This window comes from Condylura cristata, unplaced genomic scaffold (genome assembly GCF_000260355.1).
Source record: "Condylura cristata isolate star-nosed mole 26May11 unplaced genomic scaffold, ConCri1.0 scaffold00020, whole genome shotgun sequence".
In the NCBI taxonomy this organism is placed as follows: Eukaryota; Metazoa; Chordata; class Mammalia; order Eulipotyphla; family Talpidae; genus Condylura; species Condylura cristata.
This window is the reverse complement of record NW_004567121.1, coordinates 11,817,971-11,841,916: the sequence shown is the minus strand read 5'-3', so window position 1 is coordinate 11,841,916 and position 23,946 is coordinate 11,817,971. Positions and strand designations below refer to the sequence as shown.

General features: G+C 34.2%; 1 protein-coding gene across 12 annotated transcripts in view; it reads right to left on the bottom strand.

Annotated features, from left to right (window-relative positions):
- NRXN1 (neurexin 1) overlaps nucleotides 1-23,946 on the bottom strand; it is a 976,600-nt gene that overhangs the window by 113,868 nt on the left and 838,786 nt on the right. For 8 of the 12 annotated variants that reach the window (XM_012727414.1, XM_012727413.1, XM_012727415.1 and 5 more), the window contains 2 exons: nucleotides 14,116-14,205; nucleotides 12,427-12,746 (listed from right to left, as the gene is read on the bottom strand). In XM_012727414.1, the coding sequence (XP_012582868.1) occupies nucleotides 12,427-12,746; nucleotides 14,116-14,205 (410 nt within the window). The remainder of the gene's footprint in view (nucleotides 1-12,426; nucleotides 12,747-14,115; nucleotides 14,206-23,946) is intronic. The other 4 variants (XM_012727421.1, XM_004686205.2, XM_012727422.1 and 1 more) reach the window with 1 other exon arrangement.

The following is a 23,946-nucleotide window of genomic DNA, read 5'->3' as shown; positions in this document are numbered from 1 at the left end:
CCACTGCCCACCTGTGACTATGCAGGCGCTTATTTCCCCCCACTCTCTCCCTGTGTGGGGCAGCAGCCTCCTTGCCTTCCTGTGACCATGCCGGGACTTCTCTGCATTGACCTTCCTCACGGAGGCCGCTCTCTCCTCAGGCCGTCTGCCTGCAGCTATTCAGGCCTCTCTCTGCAAGCCTGCCCCTTTTAGGGTAGCTCTTCTTGCCCACTTGCACCTATGCAAGTGTCTTCTCCTCTCCTGTCTCTTTCAAATAAACTCACTCTTTAAACATAACTGAGTCTCTGTCTCATGAAGAATCTCACCGTGTGCTGCTGAAAGGGGAGCTCTGGTGAAACCTTTCCCAGAGTGAACCCAAGAACCGAACTGAAAAGACACATTAATTCCACTGCCCAAACTTCCTTTTAAGTGTTTGTGTCCAATTAGTGTTATGCCAGCATGTTTCTCTAATCTCTACTTCCCTAGTTCTTTTTTACTTGGTTCTCATTTTAAATTGCCTATGAAAATAACTTGGGAATGATTGACTTTTCAAACATTATACTCTTTCCCCAGTTCTATCTGATTTCTAGCAAAAGTCAGCATCTAAAAACCCAGTCTAACCCAAGACTTTCTTGAAGCCTTGTCAAAGAGTTTGGCAGTAATGGTTCTTGGATCAGACTTCCTCACTGCTTCCCTAGACATTTTTAACTGTTTATTCTACTCATCAAAGTTAGCTAGAGATATTAAAAAAAAAAATCACACGAAGGATTTGACAATGTGAGTTATTGACTCTTGAAGAAGGTATTGCTCCAGCTCACTATGAAATATTAGAATTTGACTGCTCATAGCAATCAACAGTGGGATGTCTGCTTCTGGAGGTGTAAGACAGCAAAGGGTGCTTTGTTCTAGAGAATTTACAACCAGTGGTACAACTGTCTCAAAGTCAGTCTGCTTTGTATTATTACAATGAGTGCACAGTTACAAACAAGCCAGTTATAAAACATTCATTTGAAGAGGTGATCATGAACACCGCTGTCCCTCACATGGTTAACTGCTAAAACCCCAAAAGATGACACACTACTAAACCTCAGGAAAAGCATTTTTTTTTACCTGCCAATCTGTAGCATTGTAGGAAAAATTATACTACTTCATACTCTTAACCTTTCCAGTTTATGGATAAGTACTAGTTTCCTCCCTAGACTTCTGTGAAATGCCAACAATATATATCATTATCAGAATTTTGCTTCCTGTATATCACATTCATGCCATTGTCTTGAGTAGGTATGCATATTAAAAAAAAAAGGTATTTTGAAACTGAGTCTATACTGTGTATATGGAGGAAGCTAATTCCTTTACTCCTGTCTTGTATGTACTGTATGTATTCTCAGCAAAAAAAAAAAAAAAAAAAAAAAAAAAAAAAAAAAAAAAAAATGCAGGAAATTGAGTCCAGGAAAATTCAAGACAGGAAACCTTATCTCTTCATTTGAAAATGAACTGTGTGTTTCATTAATTCATTCTTTCAAAAAATATTCATTCAAATGTTCACTTTACATCAGGTATCATGTTAGGAGCTGAATGTACACAGCTGAATAAGCACCGATCTTGACTTTAAGACACTGTGAGAAGGAAAACTAAGTTAAGGTTATTGATTCTGAGAAATAGACAATTTCAGGTAAATAATTATCTACTCGTCTACATATCTGAATATCTATCAATTTTTCCAAAGGGCTATGAAAACAGAGAAGGCATTTTGCTTAGGGTTGTTTGGGAAATTTCCAAATGAAATGCAAGGTCTAAAACTGTTCTATACTATTAACATTAGCAAAGATTTAAAACTTTATAAATACAGAGTGAATTACTAGTAAGGTCATAGGTACAACTTTGGCACAGGAAAAAAAGGATGGGGCAACATATGGAAAGACTGAAATTGAAAAGATGCATTTTATGATGAGGGAATATAAATAGATTCTTATTGCTAGCATGCCAATGGCAAACTTCAGACGATGTGCTTTATACATTTTGTTTTCTGAATCAAATTTCCAAATAATGTAGAATGCAAGGCCACACTGAGACGAGTGTATAAGAAAATGAGGCAATTAAAAAAAAAAAAATTAGACCATGTCAGACAGTCAAATGTAAATGAGCCTGTGTCTGAAATTACAATGAAATTTTTTACTTTGGAAGTGGGAAGCCACCAGTTTCTAAGAGCATAAGTGGGTCATCTCATTGCCCTATTGGGTATTACCTCCTATTCTGTTGTTAGGACAGGATTTGCCTGTTGATTCTATCTAGAATTATTATATGGCCAGTTAATGCTGTGCATGGAAAAGTCAGATATAAAGATGTCAACATAAAATTGAAAGAATCTTGGTAAAAATCTTTTCATTTCTGAAAAATGGACATTAGAACCAGAGAGCATCCCTTTAATGGAATGTGAATATTCTCTTCCATTCCTGATATGGATCCCTAGATACACAGTCTTTATATATACTTTAAGGGATAGCTGCTATAGAGGTAAGCTAGGAAGAGGTTTCCCTCAAGTGTTCCAGAGTCAGTTTTACTGCTGAATCTCATAACAGTTAAAATAACTTGGTCAGGAGAGAGACTTCAGATGTGATTAGTTTGCCAGTATTTTAGGGAATCTACACTTGAATACATTTATGTAGTCCTTGGATATTGTTGATTAAATTCAAGCCCAATTTGTTTATTTGACATTGAGCCCTCATCTGTGAATTGCAGTGGCTACAATAGAGTCTAGAACGTTGAAGAAAGAAATAAAGGAGACACAAAAAAGAAAAACAAAAGAAAAAAGATCACCTAAAGAGTGGTGGCAGAGAGAGTACAAGGATACTATCTAAAGTAAAGGCAACCGTCCACTGTGTCAGATGCCATTCTGAGATCTTTACTTGTGCAAGTTTAGTTGACATTACCAAAGAAACTGTCATTAAATAACATTATTTTAAACTTTCCAGTTGTATTTGCTCACCTTTTACAGTTTAACATTGATATTAAAAATGTACCAGTATCAGAGCCATGGTATTTTAACCATTCTATTTTAACTATTACTGACCATGTTATTTGAACTATCATGAGATCTCCAGTATTTCAAATTCAGCGGTACAGCACTGACTCAGGAACACCTAAGGGAAACTTTTTCTTAGCTACCCATTAATATATATTTATATCACTATCACTCACTACCATAGTACTTATTTCATGTAAAGAGTAAGATGATTCAACTTCCCCTTTGTGACTCTCAGGGAGTCTCCAGATCCTGCTTCGCTAGAGAAGTCCGATGAGAGGATATAATAGGCCAGGGCCATAGTGTACCTCATCAAATCCACAGATTGGATGCTGCCAGCTATTTTAGAAACAGCAATCTGCAGAATGTGGACAACTGCAAGCCAGGGTAATATCTAGCACACTGCTAACGTGTAGGACGTGGATTAGTACGAGTGTATTGCCTCAATATGCATGTTATTATAAAGGGACTAAAATATCTTCTCTCCTTTAAATTTGAGTTTCAACTGTGTCAGTGATGATGTTAATAATAGACTGTACATCTGTGATGTACAAATCTTGGCTATTGTTGATTTAGGGTAATTTAGAACTTGCTATAAAACCATCAATGTACCTCACTCACACTATTAAAACTATAATACTTTGCAAAGTGAATTTTTTCATGTTAAAAACAAAAAAAGATATTTACTGATTTTTTTATTTTAAGACAACTTATACTGTGGTGGATACACATACATATATAAATACACATACCTTTATATACACATATATATGTATATATATATTTATTATCATTTAGAAAACTTACTGGAAAAAAATAGTTAGACATTGCAATTATGGGTCAGCCTGAAGTTTTTTGGTAAGTGTTGTATAAAGGCAGTTGCTTTGGTGTGGTTCTAGCTTTATGATTTTTTTTTAATCATTGTGAAACTATTCTGATAACTTTTCTATGATAAGAAAATCTAAAGAGGCTCTAGACAATAAAAAAATCAAGAAACCATCAGAGATTTAAATTTCATCTTCACTTCATAAAAAAAAAAAAGCTTAAACTTTTATATATTACAGGAAAGAAAGCAAGTATTTGGAACACAAAAAGACACACACATTTTTTTATGCTCAGATGATACTTCCTCCTTCCCATCAAAGAAAATTCTTTTATGCTCAGATGATACTTCCTCCTTCCCATCAAATAAAATTCTTGTTATATGTACAAAAGGAATAGAGGTGTAATAAAAACAAACTGTGCATTAGAAAACCAGAAGTTCACAAAGTATTTGTGTTATAAATCATTTAAAGCACTGGTCAAAACTAAGAGAAGAAAATGCTATATTCTTGCTAGTAAGACGTTAACTATTTAATAAAAATAGTGTCCATTTTTCTTACAACCGAGGCTAGACATATCAGAGAAAGCGCCAACCTTGGCCAATCCTTCCCAAGAAAATACCCTCTGAAATCCCTGCCACATACTTGTTAGAAAAAAGATCTTAAGCCATTCTTTTTCTCTAATGTTAATGAAATTCTATCAAAAGGAGATTATATAAGAATCATAAAGCTAGTAGGGAAAAAAGGAGGTACTAAGAGGCTAGTAACTTGCCCAGAGGCACAGAGTCAGTAGGTGGAGGAAGTAAGGCTGAGATTTAGGTAGGCATTCCGGCTTTAGGAATGGATGTCCGGGACCTCATAGCCCACTCCAGCATTGTCTCTTAATACTGCCAGCTGCCAGAATGTAGAATCAGTATGAGAAGTTGTCTGGGAACAGTTATGAAAGCATGAAATAGGCAGGTGAACTGGACAGGTCTTTCCAGGCAGATGGCATAGAAGTTTGGAATGACATGACCTCTGAAAGAACTGTAGTTCTCTGGGGGAACTGGCACTCTTACAGAGTATGGTGATATGCCTTCCAGTCAGGCAGACAGGAGACCAGCTGTGAAGGATGATCACCCAAGAAATCCATCTATTACCCCAAATTCTTGGATAGGTAAAGGAAGGGAATGGTATATGATCATATTTGCATTTTTGAAAGAACATTTTTATACCTAGGTGGAGAGCTCACCGAAGTAGTTAAGAATGTAAGACAAGAAATGAGATTTGAAGAGAGGCAATATTTATGGGCAGATGAATAGTGCTCACCTCACCCATTCAAGAAGCAGGTTGCATAGTCTTAGGTTATTTTGCCTCAATGTTCTCAATGCAATAAGATTAGTATCACCAAATTTTATTTTCTGAGTCATGATCTCTTACACACACACACACACACACACACACAAACATCCATATATCTTAGAACTTAACTGTATTTCTGATCTAATTAACAAGACATTAATGCTAGTAAGTTGCTTGTATCCACAAGGCCACCCAGGAAGGGCAGGTTCACTCCCTTCAACTATCCTCAGGAGGTATAGTTCTGCCCCCTCACAAATTTGAGATACTCAGGTTATTTTTATTTCAGGACTCCTCTGAAAACCCACATTGGACACTGAGAGGCCCACAGGAAGCTTCATTGCTAAGAGTGGACTTGACAGCAGTGCCTCAGGTCCCACTCAGCCAATCTCTGAGCCACCCATGGCTTCTTATTTCCAGTTAGTCTGGCAGTGTTCACATAAGACCCACTAAATCTTGGAATATGTCTGAATTATAATACCAAAATGTTTCCTTAGTATTGATGCCTATAACACTAATATTTTATGCACATCTATTCAAGAAACATTCCAATTTCATACACATCCCCAACCACTAACATCCACTCTCCTCTGTCTTTTGACTATAACACTTGTCATCTCATGTAAGTTATTTGTTTTACATTTTAACATCCATCTTTCCCATCTAATAGGCTTTGTGTAAAATAATCTGATTCTGTTCAAAGCTATATTTTCGGTGACTAGAACAGTGCCTGGTATTTAATTAGTGCTCAGCAAACCCACAGTTATTAAATGAAAATGGATGGGCAAATGTATGTATGGATGAATGGATATATCTGTCTATATCTAAACTTGTCAGAAGTCATAATAAAACCAGTGTTGGATATGTCACTGCAATGCTTTTTTATTTATTAAAAACCTCAATATTCCCCCCAAAAAAAACTCAGAATTTTCTTCAAATGAACTCCTTAAAATGTAGGTATCAGCACTTTTGCTTATCAGCAAGAGGGAAAAAAATATTTTCTAAATAGCAGTTGCTTACCTACATTTAAAATTACAATGAATTACACTTTTCTTACCTGGGACCATTCGTTTCAGGAGAATATGCATTTATATCCATTTAAAAATATACATCCAAGTGTTTTTCTTTCCTGTATGCTCTAAAATTTGCTATAAATGTGTACCTTAATTTAAGTGAATTCAGCAGAATAATTAGACTAGGGAAAATAAAATTAATTATTCATGTCACCAGTATTTTAAAATACAGAGCAGTTATCAGGAATACATATAATTATGACTAATGCAATTAGTTTTTAATAAACTACAACTAAGGTTAATTAATACTTTTAATAAAAATAAAATTTTGCTCTTTGAAGCTACAAAGTGTATTTTGTGAGTTCTAAATATTTTTCATAGAAATATGTGTGCATTTTGCTTACATTTTTCAAACAAATACTGTTAACTTTTCATGATTATCTCTGCCAGGATGCATTAGCAATATCCAATAAATTCAAATACGTTTTTCTTACTTTAATACTAATTGGGTTTCTTCTTCTTTTTTTTTTTTTAAGATTTATTTATTTATTCATATGGAACTGGGGTATGGGCCAGAGATGTGGAGGGTGAGAGGATTCACCAGAGACAGAAAGGGGAGCAGAACAGGCAGAGCGACGAAGTACACTGCTGAGGGGCGCAGTGGGAGGGTCAGGAGAGGTCTGCCTCGCCATGTGGATCTCCTCCAGGGTAGGCGGGATAAGAATTCTAGCAGTATTGGCTTTAGGTTCCTAGTGCTGTGCTTTAACCCACTACCCCACCAGGGAGGGCCCTAATTAGGTTTCTTATAGGATATTCCATGGAAATCAACACCACAATTTCAGTAGGACATTCCACATAGGAAATATACATGTCTCTGACAACCTACCAAGGTTTCAAATCCTTAATAGTTTCTTTTCCTGAGTAGGTTTGCTATCACAACTCTGAACATTGTCTAACTATAACCACAGAATTGCTCCAATACATTTACTTCACTCCTATTTACTGATTCTTCCCCACTCTACAACTTAAATTTTCAAATTGTTAAATTTCTCCTGTCAAACACCAGACTCTCTCAAAGCTTTAGCCTCTCTGCTTTCTCAATATTTTTGAAATGAGATGAACAGACAATGAAAAAAAAAAAATGCCTATGGATTCTGGATTCTTGAAACCAAGTACGGATAACAGAATCACTTTTTTCTGCATTGAATGAAGGACAGCTCGTCACTATTATATTTTTTAATTAATTATGACTCTCTTGAAACTAGTAATTCTATATAGGCTGTAAAAGTAGAGTATAAAAATAATTCATGAACCAACAGGATATTTTTGAGAGTGAAAGGGCTACTATTTTAGTAATGATATCACCACACTATACCAAGTATTTATGTGGATGTCACAGGCCATTGGGATGGATGACTACTGTAAAAGTCAAGGGTGAAATCTTTATTTTGTTACATAGTAATCATAAGAACTATTTAAGAGCATAATCACTGGAGTCACTATGATTTTAGAGCTCAGTGCAATTCAAGAGATTCCTACTTCAATCCACTGAGGTTAGAGAGTCAACAAGGTTAACCAACTTGCCCAAGTAACACAACAAGGTAGGTGGTTGTGTTGCAAGTTGAAACCAGGTCTCCTAAGTTATCATGTTCTTTTCATCATAATACATTTTCTCTAAAAAACGGATATTACTATTGATTCATGTGTTCTACAATGTATGTCTTATAAAACATTCTTGAAGAAGAGAATCAAAAGGTGTGATACAAAGAAGGAACTGGAAGAAATAACAATTCTGAGCAAAAAGAAACAGCACAGTTCCTAATTTCTTTCTTAACTGGCAAGCAAAGGAAGCAAATTTGCCCTTCACAAGTTGGCTTATTTTTCAAATAAAGATGCATATACATCACGAGACATTGTCAGATTATTCAGAAGAGAACACTTGTTAGACAAAAATATTGCCTTTCATCATCTTTCCCCTAAGCCCAAGAACTCTTCAATATATAGAACTTTATATTAATTCAATGTATAGAAGAACTTTATATTAACAATTATTTGCAAATATTTACTTTTAAAGATTAGCCTTATAGAAAGGATCTCTTTTTTTGAGATGTGTGGGTCATATGGAAATACTTAGTAATTAGATATTCTAAAATCAATTTTATGTATTCTGTATAAAAAAGTACTATCAATATTCCTTTATTCCTATTTAAGAAGTCAGTATAGTTGGTAATTGTCCCCAATATCTCTAAAGTAAACATCAATCAGAACATTGATTATCACTTAGAAAAGAAAAAAAAATCTTTTTAAAGCATATTTACTTCTAAGCAGGAATGTAAACAGGATTTTATGGAATAGCATTTTGATAAATATTCTTTTATATTCTCTGACTGTGAAAACTGAAAATACATTTCTCCTCTATAACTTGCCCTGTAGGATGGCCGAACAAACCTCATCTCATTTATTTGAAATGAATCCAATTTAATTCTGCTTGACCAAAAATCTGTTTCTGTAGTTCTAAAACATGCAATCACCCCAAAGTACATTGCCATCATAGTAAGTGCTTCAGTGTTATCATTGAGGAAAATACACTTTGAGAAAACAATCCAGTCTGACTTTTGAAAAACAAATGACCCCTCTAGCTTCACAATTTAGTAAGGCAATCGATAAAAGCACACAGATATAGCCACTGTGAGACAGGATTTAAAGAAAGATGCTTCATCTAACCTAAAAAATAGGTCAAAGTTTATAGACGTGGAATTAATATTAAAAAAAATTGCATATTTAGACTTTTGACTTTGCCAGTTTAAAATAAAAACATGCTAAATTTTATATACATCAATATTGTCTTTGTTGTTGGAGGGTAGTTCAAAAATTAGGTGACCAGTGAAGAAGTTTTGCAACAAATAATTCTGTTACTAAAAAATAAGCAGTTTGTTTCTTTTCCTTGTATGTACATAATAGTATTTCTTGTAGTCACAGATATATCAATATAAAGGGATTTCTGAAAGTTTAGTTCACATTAAAATTCTGTTGCCATTATTGAATATTTTTAGCAAAAAAAAAGACGCAATTACTTAATTGTTGCTATTGTCTGTTAAAAAGTTAAAGATTTAGGGATCTCTGGTGGTGCAGGGGTTAATGTTTCAGCACAATCAAGCTATTGCCAGCTATTGCAGAAGTAGTTTTATAGGTCTTCAGTCAAGGAACTGACCCACATGGTGCAGCAGAACTCTCTAGTCTAGCCAAGTACAGTGTATTTCAGTAGATCTGCCTGTTCTGCTCCCCACTGTCTCTGGTGAATCCTTTTACCGCTTTTCCTGGCCTAGACCCCAGTTTTTTATGCTTGGATAAATACAAATAAAAGAACTAAAGATTTAAAATAGCTATGTTTTAATGAAACTAGTATCTTTTGTTTACTTCAATATCTCCTCAAATGAACCAAATAATCACTAATTGATTAGATCATTTACTTCAATAAACTGCTGTCTTCAAATAAGTAATAGCATACAGCAAAAGAGAATTTTCACTGGAAATTAATGGACACTAACTGTTTTCTTTTACAATGATGCTATAAAAAGCACACATTTTTATTTCTTCATTTTTAGGTGATCAGCTTATAAATAAAATAGTTATTTTATTTTTTTTAAAGATTTATTTATTTGCACATACAGAACTAGGGTACAGGCCAGAGGCTCAGGGGCGGTGAGAGGCTGAACCAGAGACAGAGTGGGGAGCAGAACAGGCAGATCTATGATAAAGTGCACTGCTGAGGGGAGCAGCGGGCGGGTCAGGAGAGGTCTGCCACGCCATGTGGTCACCTCCTGGGCAGGCGGGAATCGAACTCATGCGGAAGTGGCTTTAGCTTCTCAGAGCAGTGCTTTAACTCGCTGCGCCACCATGGAGGGCCTAAAATAGTTATTTTTTAAAGATTTATTCATTTATGCATGCAAGAACTGGAGTATAGGCCAGAAGTTGGTCGGGGGGGGGGGCGGTGAGAAGATTCACCAGAGAAAGAGTGGGGAGCAGAACAGACACTGTACTGAAATACACCGCTGAGGGGAGCAGCGGGCATGTTAGGAGAGGTCTGCTGTGCCATGTGGGTCATCCCCCTGGCTGGGAATCGATCTTGTGCTATCAATAGCCCCACAATGATCCACTTAGACCCACTGTGTCACCAGGGAGGCCCCAACAGCGTAATTTCTTAATACACAGTAACTGCTAATTGATAAATGTATAATTGATAAAACTGATAAAAGGCTAGTAACTATTACCTTATTTTGGAATGCATATGGCTTACTAGGAACTTAAGGAGCTGTAAATGTATAAATAATAAGACTAAGCCAGTTATTTCAAATTTTATTCACAAGAATAGTCCAATTCTGAATACGCTAGTGTCCTCTTATGAATGATTTTATTTGTAGGGGTAGTTTATGACTTTTTTTCTGCTTGAGATTCACCTTAATAAAATGTTTATCATAAATAGCCCATAAGTCAATAACTGCACTGAGAAATCATTAGTGAAGTAGCAGGAAAAGATATCAAGTGGAGTTGTTGGGAATGCATAACTCTGTCTAAAGTCACAAGTCTTTATCCAAGGGGCAAAATGTTAGGATCAACAATCTCACAAAACCAAGTAAGAGAAAAATCAATGAAATGGTAGAACTCATTAAAGTATGTATTCTTACTAAAATACATACTCCATAGCTCAAGTATTTTTAGAATTAACTATGTTTTATGCAAAACATGGGTGTTAAAGGCATACAACTTGTGTTTTAGTGCATTCATTAATGTACATTTTTATCACCTCTGTCTAGTCATATAATTATTTTCTCATTTGTGCTTAGAATAATTAAGATCTAGTCTCCTAGTAAGTTTAAAAGAAGGGCAGGGTGTTTTCTTGTTGCCAATGTGTCCCCAAAACCCAGAACTGTGTGTGACACATTGAGAATGAGCAATAATTATGTGGATAAAAAGTATAATTTGTGGCTAAATGTAAATAGAAAAAATTAAGAAGTAAATGTTGCTTATAGATATATAAAATTCAATATTGTATTTATAGATTTACAGTATTTTTTTAAGTCATGTGTCTTCTAAGATATTTTCTCTTTCTCTACTGTGTTCCTGATACCAGCATTTCATTCAACGTAAAAATCAGAATAGATCTGCTTCTTTCTTTGGTAAAAACATCTTAATTTTTAGATAAAATGCTGTTAAAAATTCACCCTCTTAATAAATCTGGTATTTATTCTGTTTCAAACACTTGAAATAAAAGCAATTAACAATATCATTGTTTTCATTCTTCTTTAAAATGCAGTTTTCTTGAGACTTAAGGATCATGTGTTTGGAAAAACAATGTAGCATCTATTGCAGACATTATTAAGTATTAAAATCAAAAGAAAAAATAAATTTTAGACTAAGGAGGACATATGACTGTGAAAGAATTAACAGTATATGTACAAAGGCTATAAATATCAAAAGAGGTCTAAAAGAACAGCATTATTAAAGTTTTTAATAAAATGTAAGCTCTATGAGGCTTACACTTATTTCTCTTTCTTCATTGACATCATTACCAAAATTTAAACCTGTGCTCGATAAGCAGAAAGCAAGTAATATATACATCTTAATGAATTAACATACTACAAGCTGAATAAAAGTGAAGGCTATTCCTTAAATGTCATGTAAAATACATTATCCAAAGACAGTTTTTAATATCACATTTTGTCTTTTCGGTCAAAGAAAGGAAGAGTGTAATTTTTCTACAGACAGTAAAAGAGTAAACCTATCATTAATTATGAAAACCATACGCTTACCAAATCAAAATTTTAAGACTTCAAAATACAACAAATATCAGGGACACTTTTTCTTTCATGATTTCCAAATTTGCCATTGTTTCATTTTGATGAGTTGCTGAACTTGAATAAATAAGATCTTTAAAACACTTAATTCATTTACTTATTCTTTCAACTGAAAAAATAAAAATCCATGTCATTGGTCAGCTTGAGCTAGACTGAGGATATTGAATCAACGCTCTCAGCTCACACTAACAAAATAGTGCAAAAGAGCTTATAAGTGCCCACAGAGCTCAAAGCAACAGCATATATGCACATCATCAAGCTGAATGAACTATAAAAAGCATGTCTCGCAGGAAGGTGTAGAGCTAAGATCAGAAACAATCCCATCTTAAACAAGACACATTCAGAAAAACCCACTTTCATAATCGCAGTTCTGAAATGAAGGAAATCTGTATACTCACCTGGCTAACGGGTTCTTTAGTAGGGGGCTTTCCTCTTCTGGCTGTACTGGTAGCCAGTGTTGTGGTGGTCTCCATAATTGACGTGGACATCTCTGACTGCATGGCAGTAGCTGTCGACTCAGTGGTCATAGAGGAAGGCACTTCACCAACCAATCTCACATTTCCCATTATGGCGATGTTGGCATCATTTTCGGCTGCCATATTCAGAACTTTCAAGCCATTGTAGTAAAGCCCAGAGAGCTGGCCCTGGAAGGGCTGGCCCTGCTCTTTCCCGCCAATTATTATGGTTGCTTGGCTATTGAAGATTGTGAGCTGACGCCCTGTAAAAATAATATTACATACATGCAAAAATGTTGATTGTGAACTCTACATTCTACAAAGGATGATAAAACAGATCTTTCATGGGGTGAATAATGAGAGCAATAAACTATAAGAGAGGCATTTGACTCATAATTCATTGCTTATAAATGAGGTGTCCATGAAATGCATACTTGTTGGCAAATACTAGTAAATTTTCAACTTATCATAAATGTAGTACTTTTGCTAAAAGACCAATCATAGATGTATGTTATAAATCGATTTTTATGGATCCTTTTTCTCTTTTCCCTAAAGATCTTATACTATTAGTCTCAATTCTACTAAGTTAAATTTAAAAAAATATGAAATATCTAACATTTCAACTATTTGTCATCCTGAAATTACCACTGGCATAAACTAAAACAGTTGGAATCTAATTTTAGATTTATGCTAAAATTTCATATTTCACTTAATGGCCACATGTGTCTATATGCTATTCTTTAGAAGTGTTTTATTTTTTTTAAAGGCAATAGTCCATTTTTATTTGAATTATTCTATTTTTCCGGCAATCACACTGAAAAGAAATGCATGGTTTACACTGAGCAAGTCAGAGACAAAAATATTCCAAAATATTTTTCTGATTGGCTTTCAGCAAGTCTATTAAAACAAAACAAAATGAAAAAATAGCTTCAGATGTAAAAAGCGGCTTCAGGAATGATACACAAACCAATGGAGAAATTATGGCACATTTCCATCAAACAGCAATCCTCAGCAACATTACCAATATCATCAAATTGAGTATCCAGTTTTAGCAGATTGCTCTCTGCTCATAAAAAAGCATGCACACAACTTTAAGTTCAGTTTAATTAGGGCTTGTTCCCAAATGCTCTTAGAAGGTTGCAAACGTTAAAGGGACTTCATTTTGACTGGCAATCCATATTGCCCACTATTTAAGATGCCTAGAGTTTAAAACAGAGTTTTGTTTTTTGTTTTTGTTTTTTTTCAGGACCATAACAAAGATATCAGAACTACATATATTTTAGTTAATAATTTAGAGGTTGGCATATGTAATATAATCTATGAATGATTTATCATTTTGGGTTATGCTTGCTATGAGTACCTTCATAGATTGAGTTAGTGGATTATATTTAACAGTCCCTTTAACCTTAAGTTAACTGGGTAAGATTATTAAACAGCTGGTACTTCTAAAAATGTATAGAAATTATTATACAAGGTATGCAAATATTACTATCTACATTTTACTGTTTTAATTTGTTTTTAATTTAGTTTTACGGAAAATTTATTTTTTATGTTTATTAGTGTTACAATGAAATACTACTTGGTTATGTTCAAATTATTTTTTTATTTGAAGTTTTAATCAATGTTTTTTACCTTTGTCGAGTAGCCATTCATCAACTACTCGACCAAGTCGATATGGAATTCGCTGTCTAGCAATCGCCAGGCGCTCGTTATCATTGTTTCCTTTAAAGTTTAAAGAGACATTTCATTGGTTAAAATCTGTAAGGTCAAAGGTTAAAAGTTAATACTTAAAGCTTGAGCTATACAGTTGCCACATGATTTTTTGAAATTTGGAATTTTAAAAAGTTCTACCTAGAACATTTCATGTTTCAGACTTGTCATTCATTCATTTATTTTATTTTAGCAAACAAAATTATTCCTATGTTAATTGAAAATTAGAAATCTGCATTTGAGCTAGGTTATTAAACTTATGTTATAGACAGACCCGAACAACCAATTTAAACAGCATATAATAGCTTTACAAAAAAATGACCATTGATCTCAGGGTTTTGCCTTTTTGATGTTTCTTATTAACTAGTTAAACATGTTCAGGTGAAACAGGTTTAAGTTTTCAAAATACATTCAACCTCTTATTCCAGATTAGTAATTTATGAACATCAAACTTAATACCATATTTGGCACACTGAAGCATCTAAAATAGGCCTAAAATACTTTATGTCCTATTCAGAGAATAGAAATTCTTATTCATCTCATTTAAGGAAACCATAATGACCAAATAGTTCTTGTATATTCCACACAAACTGGTTTATCAATCACTTGGACATCACAAGAGAATCTATCTTGTATCATCCAAATATGTTGTTAAAGGAAAAGGCTTTGACAAAAGTGACTTTATTGCGTGGTCTTCAGTTACATTTAAAGCTTACCATGTTAAAAATTATATATTTGCTTTTAAATACTCAATATCATTTTTTATTAAACTGTTCTAAATAGTTCATGATAGCTGAAGAAACAAATACAAGCCACAGTGGTCCATATTCATAGTTCTGAACTCTATGAAAGCCTTGTTTCTTTAATATATATATTATATATATATATATATAATATATATATATATATATATATACATATACTATCATATATATATGATAGTAGCACAGTTTAAATTGACCTTGAATAATGTTTGCAAATAAAGGAGTGTTTTCTTGATTTATAAAGTACTTTGCAAGAATCTAGCTGTCATTTCAGTACTCAGTTGTGTATATGTGTACATTGTAAGTTTTTATTCCATGAAAATGAAGTTATATTGCTTTGAGCTAAGACATTTTAACAATATCTCAAATGAGGTATTAGAGGTAAAAGAAATGTTGACTGTTAGTACTGTCCATAAGAAAAGACTGCACCATTTTTCCAGGAAATAGAACTTTTCACAGATTTAAAGGGATTTATATGTGCTTTGTATTTTGCTAGTCTTACTGTACCTTACACTTACCACATCTGCCAAGATACTGGTCACATACATTTAAAAATACAGAAGAATATTATTGTTTAGCACTAACAAATTTGTTGTTTGAATATTTATGACTAAAAATATTGCAAACATTTATAATTTAAAATGAACTTATAAATGTGGAACCAAATATAATATTTAATAAAATGTATTGATATGAATCTCTTTGTATTACACAAATATGATTTCTGTATTAAATATGTCTGTGTTTGATAAACAAAAGGAAATGTTTTACTTAATTATATACCCTCTGCTCAATGGATTTGTTTTCCAACATTCATAACAGTTTAGCTGTTATAACTGTCCTGATGACTGTAATTAGGTCACTCCTTATGCTGGTTTTCATGCTACAGTGTTCCCATCATCAGGAATGATTCATTATTTCCTTAGCCACCACCCAAATCAAGGCCGCAAATCACCTCCTACCCAATAATTATTTCAGTGTATTAGTAATTTTGCATTGTCTCCACAATCAATTCCACCCATTTTTTCATTTGTCAGCTAATAACTAATTTCATCGCTTGTCAATTAGAACCCTTCCCATACCTCTGTTGATAAAATCTCATTCTTGTAATGAGGTGTATAGGGCCCCCTCTGTCCCTCTCACAGCTGTCATTATCTTGCTCTCCTCTTTGCATCCTCCTCAGGCTTCTTTTGGCTCTTCTAAATTTCTCCTTTGTCCTCTGGGCTTTTGAGCTGATTGCTTCCTTTACTTAAATATCCTTCTTCAAGACATCCCATCCCCATTTTTCTTAGTCAAATATAATTTTTTAATGGGACCTTCTTGACAGGAGTGTTATTTCTGCAAAAGATCTTCTTTGGTGCCTCCAGGTTATGTTAGGATACTGACTATATGCTCTAGTAGCACTAGATACATGAACTTCAGAAAAAGCAATGATCTTGTAATTGCATAGTTAATAAATATTTTCCTTCTAAATCTGAAGTTCCAAGAAGAGTGTGCAATGTTTATTATTATATTTTTAGTGACTGCACACTATGAAATATCTCTAGAATGAAGTAGTGAAATTTACTTTTAATTTTCATAGCTTTTGTGGTACAATTATCTCAGCCACACAGTCTAACAACATTCACAAGAAAAAGAAAACAAATACTTATGATCTGAGTTTAGATGACTTGTATTTAAATTTTTCTCCATATTCCCCAAAAGAAACAACCAATATTTCAATTAAAACTTTATTTTCGGCCCTCCCTGGTGGCGCAGCGGGTTAAAGCACAGCACTGAGAAGCTGAAGCCACTTCCGCATGAGTTCGATTCCCGCTGGCCCCGGAGGTGACCACATGGTGTGGCAGACCTCTCCTGACCCGCCCGCTGCTCCCCTCAGCAGTGTACTTCGTAGATCTGCCTGTTCTGCTACCCACTCTGTCTCTGGTGAAGCCTCTCGCTGCCCCTGAGCCTCTGGCCTGTACCCCAGTTCTGTATAAACAAATAAATAAATCTTTAAAAAAAAAAAAAACTTTATTTTCTTAAGATTGTCACTGATTTGAACATGCTTACAGTCAAACGGTTTGTTTCATAACTTTCCCCTATTACAAATATAGATCTCTATTGTAATTATTAGATGGGGAAATAGAGGGAAAAAAATCCTAAAGTATCAGGTAAACTGAAGCATTGGTAAATTATTTTTCAATGTACTTTAGAAAAGAATGTATAAAAACACATGCATGTATATAAATAAACACAACAAATTTGCCCTCATACACTTGACTGGCATTCACAGTACAATTACTATGGTTGACATAACCTGATTTAAGTCAACAAGAGCAAGTTTGAAAATCCTGAAGTTCCTGGACTTGAACTCTCATGATGAATAACAAACAAACCATTTAGCACTAGCAAAGAGAAAATAGAAGTAGACAGCAGATGAAGGTTCAAAAAGAAACTTTAATTTTTAAAATTGGTAGCCACAGAGCTGGGATTATCAGCCACCGGGATGGAGTTGTTTAATCCCATGACTATGAAGGCCAATTAAATGGGTACTTTTTTTAAATTTTTTTATTAGAAGATTTGACTTTGAAATCGTTTTAAGGGGTAGGGAATGGGAAATCCCATCGTATTTACTTCAAGTAAATATCTACCAATCTTATTCTGTAAATTTGTTGTTCTATTGGAACTTTTTTTTTTTTTTAAAGATTTATTTATTTGTACATACAGAACTGGGGTACAGGCCAGAGGCTCAGGGGCGGTGAGAGGATTCACCAGAGACAGTGGGGAGCAGAGCAGGCAGATCGACGAAGTACACTGCTGAGGGGAGCAGCGGGCGGGTCAGGAGAGGTCTGCCACGCCATGTGGTCACCTCCGGGGCAGGTGGGAATCGAACTCATGCGGAAGTGGCTTTAGCTTCTCAGTGCAGTGCTTTAACCCGCTGCGCCACCAGGGAGGGCCGGAACTTTTCTTTTAAAATGACTTTTATTATAACAAAATTATATATAAGCAAATTGCTAACCAAAGACACATCTAAATATGGAGCAGTAACAATGTCTTTTTAAGGGATGATTCCCAAACCCTACCTACTATTGGGCATAAAGGCTTTCAGATTGTTTAAGTTTGCCATAAACAAATCAACCTTTTGTTTCCATTTCATGATTTTCATTAACAAGCTACAAGTTTAAATTTATTACTGAAATACATTATTTTAAGAAATTGGGTCAAAATGTCACTTTACAAATTTGTAGTTATGTGTCTCTTGGAATTTCCAGTAACTTTGCATAACTTTGTTCATTTTATTTAATCTTGTCCAGTTTGTTAAATATCTAAATTTTGCAGTCAATGTGAGCAATATAAAACAACACATTTGTTGGGGGAAAGTTCAAAATAAATTTATAATTCCAATGATTTTTTTTTTTCCTTTCAAAGGGCTAGGAGGATCTAGTATTTTGGAATATGGAAACATTGCACAGAGCTTCTGGAGACAGTTAAACGAAGAAGCTTATACTGATGGGAGAGATTAAAATAAACGGAGAGATTAAAATCAATAAAATGTATATGAATAATCAAATCAAACCAAACCAAGTGTAAAGATTTACACCTTTAAGTTTCCCAGATTAGAAGTATAGAAAAAAAAAATAATAATGACCCATTTGTAAAGGACATATTAAAGGGGTCTTAGAATTTCAGTTTCTAAGAAAGCATATACATCAACCACAGCAACATCCTCAACACACAAATAAGGTTTAAGAAAAGAGCATGCACGCCCATGCACACACACACACCTGAGAATAGACAGTTCATTTCTCCTTTATGAGGGCTTACATGTTTCTCTAGGAGGTACTCTCTGTGCCCTCAACTCCTTCACCAAATTAGCTAAAATATTCCATTACTTCCTCTATCATTTAGCAGTGCCTACAATCATGACAGAATTATCCCATTCCATTTATTCAAGCATATAGGTCTTAGTAAGTAGGGGTCACACATGGTGTATCTTTTCACTGGTATGTAATTTGCTATATACTGAGCACAATGTCGGGTACATGACAGTTACCTGATAAATGTTTCTGAAGTAAAAGCTGAATCTATTAGGAGTGCTTGTAGCATAGTGATACAATGGTATTTGTTGTTCAACAGTCACAAAGATATAGGGGTTTAGTGTCCATTAATTATATATATATATATATATATGTGTGTGTGTGTGTGTGTGTGTGTGTGTGTGTGTGTGTGTGTGTGTGTATACATATATATGGTTCACATACAAGTTTTTACATATAAATTTTGTGTATATGTACATATATTTTTGTAAAGAAACAGCAGAAGTCAAAGACTTCAGAAATATGTATATTTCTGCAGAATACATTTCTAGATTATTTTTAGCGATTTCTTTAAAATGATTTAAATTGCAGGCGTTACAAGTAGCATCTACTTACAAAGTCCATCAGTAAATATATCAACTACTTTTAAGGAAAACACTGTTTTGTTGAACAAAGGCAAAAATTATAGAGTTCAATTTTTACAAAATCAGATGGTAGAAGTTAAAGATCTTCAAGTCCCTATCACATGAGGGCAGAGATCTTTCAGAATATGCCTGATACATGACTAGTGTCTAGCAAAGAGAGATCTGGATTGTCTTCTTGACGTTAATAATTCTTAGAACAATGAACATATACTGCCCAAATCTAAAAGTGATCCTTTGCTGACAATAGGATTAGATCAACTAGTCAGTATATAAGTATGTCTCATGCACTTTGGAAACCGTACTTACTAAGTATGAGTAGTTTGTAGGTAAATGAATTAAAAGAAACTACAAGATTAGCAGAAGGACAATAATGTATTAAATGAATTTTGTGTTTTATGCAATGTACTACTTGCTTATGTTGATTTTTCATTTAGTTCTCATATTGACCACAGACCATAGCATCCTTTGTTTTATAGACAGAAAGTGGGGGCTCAGAACGACGATATAGCTAGTTCTTGGTCATACATAATAGATGGAGGACACATTTGAACCTAGATATATTTGACTCTAAGTCATTCCACGGAATGATAAAGTCATGTCTCAAATTGTCTGAGTTGCAGAGGCCCAACCTTCTGTTTAATACTTAATGGCATTCTCTTGTATAATGAAAAATGTCATGGTCTTGTTTCTTGAAGTTTCTACTTATACCATTTGGGCTGATATTGCCTTTTATTTTGAGCACAATATTCTTCACTAAATCCTTGAGGACTCATCAGACTTCTATTTTTATCATTTGGTCTTTGGAGATTATGTAGTAAAGCAGAGGAAAGTAATCAATGATATCCTAGTGAGGACCAAGATTTATTTTAGTCCTTCTATATTATGTGATGCCAAGCACAGTCACTTGACATATAAAATGATCCAGACATCCCTTTCTTTACTCCTAATAAGACTAATTTTAGTAATTTACCAAGTTCATAGTATTTTTGTTGATTCTCTCCAAAGACAAGTTGAAAAGGAGGCAGGGTCCTAGTCACACATTCTGAGACCACTACACTACATAGGTTTGTGAGAAGAAAAGAATATCAACATATTAAAGTATGGTTTGCATGAGCTTCACATTTCTTCCCTGTGCATAAGAGACTAAAAAGAAGTTCACCTAGGTCAGAAACCTAGATTTTATTGAAAAATAGGATAAAAATGTGTTGTAATGTTAAAACCTAAATGGTGATAAATCAATATTTTCCTTAATTTCATAAAGTTATATATCCTTACATTTACTTTTTCTTTCTTCTATTTGCCAGCTGTCTGTCTGTCTGCTTCCTACCAATTTATCAGTCATCTCTCTACCCACCCATTTTATTGTATATGGTAGCAATTCACATTTCCTTATAGTGAATACTAGTCCACTATGTGCATATATAACATCTTCTTTAACAAATCTCTATCAGTGAACACTTACGTGATATCCATATTCTAACTATTGTAAATAATGCCACAATAAACACCAGTAAAATTAAAATGTCTTGAACTCATAATTTAATATGAGCTCTATCCCACATTTAATTTTTAAATAAAAATACCTGCTAAGGGTTATATATACTTATAATGAACTACAAATATGGGTACAATAGTTAAATATGTATGCCATGTGAAGAACATGTAATGTACCTGTGTTAAAATTAGCAATGTATGATCGTACAAATTGGTACGAATTTGATAATATGAAATATAAATGAAAATATCTGTGCTATGACTGAGGGATGACAGATGCTCCTTTTCAAATTTCTATTTAATATTATTGATCACATGAACTGTGGTGGAAGACTATGGGTATGTTGGTTGTGGGTGTGGTAACATAAATTGGGGGGGTATGATCTTATACATCCAAATCATATGCAGTGTTGTAAACCAACATTAATTACCTCAATAGAAAAAATTATTGATGCTACAATTCACAGCTATATAATTTTTCTCCCACCACTCCCTTCAAAAGGAAAAACACATTTCTATAAATTAGAAATAGCATCTCAAAGCAACACTACAGCAAAAGAGAGTGGCACCATTTAAGTGCCTTGCCTGTCAGCTCAGTAAAACCATACAGCCAGAGAGTAATGATTACTCAAATGGAACGATGTTCTCTTCGTGACTAAGACTTCAGATGATACCCAACTCCTTACGTAAAGCAGCAGGTGTTTGTTTCCAGTTAAAAATTGTTGTTACCATAACTGTGACGCTGGCCATGGAAAGCCATAGGCCATCCATGGCAGTGATCAGCAACACTTTGGCAGAGATATTAGAAGCTTAGTGCATTTCTAAACAACTTAAGAAATTTCCCCCTTCACGTTTCTCTCTTCTCTGTATTGTGTGTCCTTACACAGAAACATTTGTTTCTATTAGGTACCTATACTTGAAAGTTTAGTGTGGATTAATGTCTTTGGATTAATTAGAAATAAAAGTAACTTTATGAACTTAGGATCACATTGCCTATGTAGACTAGACAGTGATTTACACTTTCTTCTCTAAGACTTTCCATGATATTGGGTCCCTAATGTAAAGGGACTCAAGTTATCAAAAACTGCAGCAAGAAATGAAAAGTGATAGGGACAAGTAGACAAAAATTACAGAATATAATATGATAAATTAAAGGTTATACTCAGTTATCATGCATATTCAAGTGTTAACTATGGAACATTTATGACAGAAGAATGGTTTCATTACAAAAATAGGACCACTTATAGACATCACTCAAAATTAATAGCAAAAAAGAAAATGAAATATAACAACCCAATAGTTCCCAGACACAAGAATTTTAAGCACTCTCTAAGTCACAATTCCACAACATTTAAGCTTATCTGTCCTGATTAAGAACATGCATGTATCATATACTTTCTCTAAGACTTCTTTTCCCTGTTCTTGATTTTTGGAAAATCAAATGATTATATGATACATCTGGGTTTCTGCCTCCTCACACAGTAAATTTAGTGATCCTTAATCCAGCCTTTTTAATATTTAAACTGACCTACAAAAGAGGAAGTAAGTACATTTTCTCAGATATAAGCTGATATGGCCTATAAGTGAAACTGAGAATGTTTCATATTCTCCAGAGAACAGTAAGTTGGATTACTATTGCTTTCTAAGTTCATTTTCAATCTGTCTTCCCAACTGTAATTGGAATGAAGTATGACTTTTTTCAGCTACAAAAATGGGGTTCTCAACTGCCCCCAAATTACTTAAGATTAAATGCTCGGATACTACAAAGCACGTTCTGGGATACAGCTCTTGGCATATTATAAATCCTTATTCATTTTATAAAATTTAAAACCTTTTTAAGAAAAACAACCATTTTTAAAATTTTCCTTTCATAGATGCAATATTGTAATTTATAAAAATTATACTTAGGCATTCATATGAGAAATAAAAACTTTGTTTTGATCCATACTTCCTGGCTTACAAATACCAAAGCCTCTAGATTTCCACAGACTTGAGAGTGGTAAGAGTCTTGGTACATGAATGAGATGATTTTTGGAAGCCTCTAAGGATGGCAGCTGATACCCAGAAGAACCAACTACATGATTATTGGGTTGAAACTTTCAATCTCACCTCTATAGCTCCAGGGAAGGGAGAGGGGTTAGAAATTGAAATCAGCTGCCAACTATCAATGATTTAATCCATTACGTCTAAGTAATGAGGTCTGAATAAGAACTCAAAAGAACAAGATACAAAGATCTTCCAGGATGTTGACTTGCAGGAGGTACTAAGAGAGTAGAGCACTCATAGAAAACATGTCCTTAACGCCATGCCTTATCCTATGCATTTCTTCCATCTGGCTGTTTTTCAGTTATATCCTTTTGTAATAAATCAGTAATCTCGTGAGTTCCCTGAGTACTGTGACCCACTCTAGCAAAGTAATCAATACTAAGGAGAAGGAAATAGGAATCACTGACTTATAGCTGGTCTATCAGATGAAAAAGTAACAACCTGGGCTTGTGACTGGCATCAGAAGCAGTGGACAGCTATGAGAAACTGAGCCCTTTACTTGTGGAATCATTTGTCTCCAGGTGGATTGTGTCAAAATTAAGATGCATTGAGTTGAATTCTTATACACTCTATAACCTCAGAATTACTTGCTGGTGTACAAACCCTCTCCCTTATATTGGAAATTGATCTCCTGACATACTATTTCAGTAGATAAATAAAACAATGAAGATTAGAACTCAATCCTAAATAATTTCCCCCAATAAACATTTGTTTTCTCTGTACATATGTGATCAAATTTATTGTGGAAACATTATCTTTGATGGTTAAGATAGTGGATTCTAATCCCTCAGTTCAAATGTGGACTAAGTGACTAGTTGTGCAACATTGGGACAAAAGCCCGATCTCTGTATCTCAGTTTTCTTATCCATAGAACAGGCATTTCCAAGAAAAATTGACATAATATATGTAAATCTCTTAGCTTCTGGCATCTAGGAGCCATTCAGTAAATAAAAGCCATTTTACTGTGATTATGCCATTATTCATTACCTGCTCTAACGTCCATTT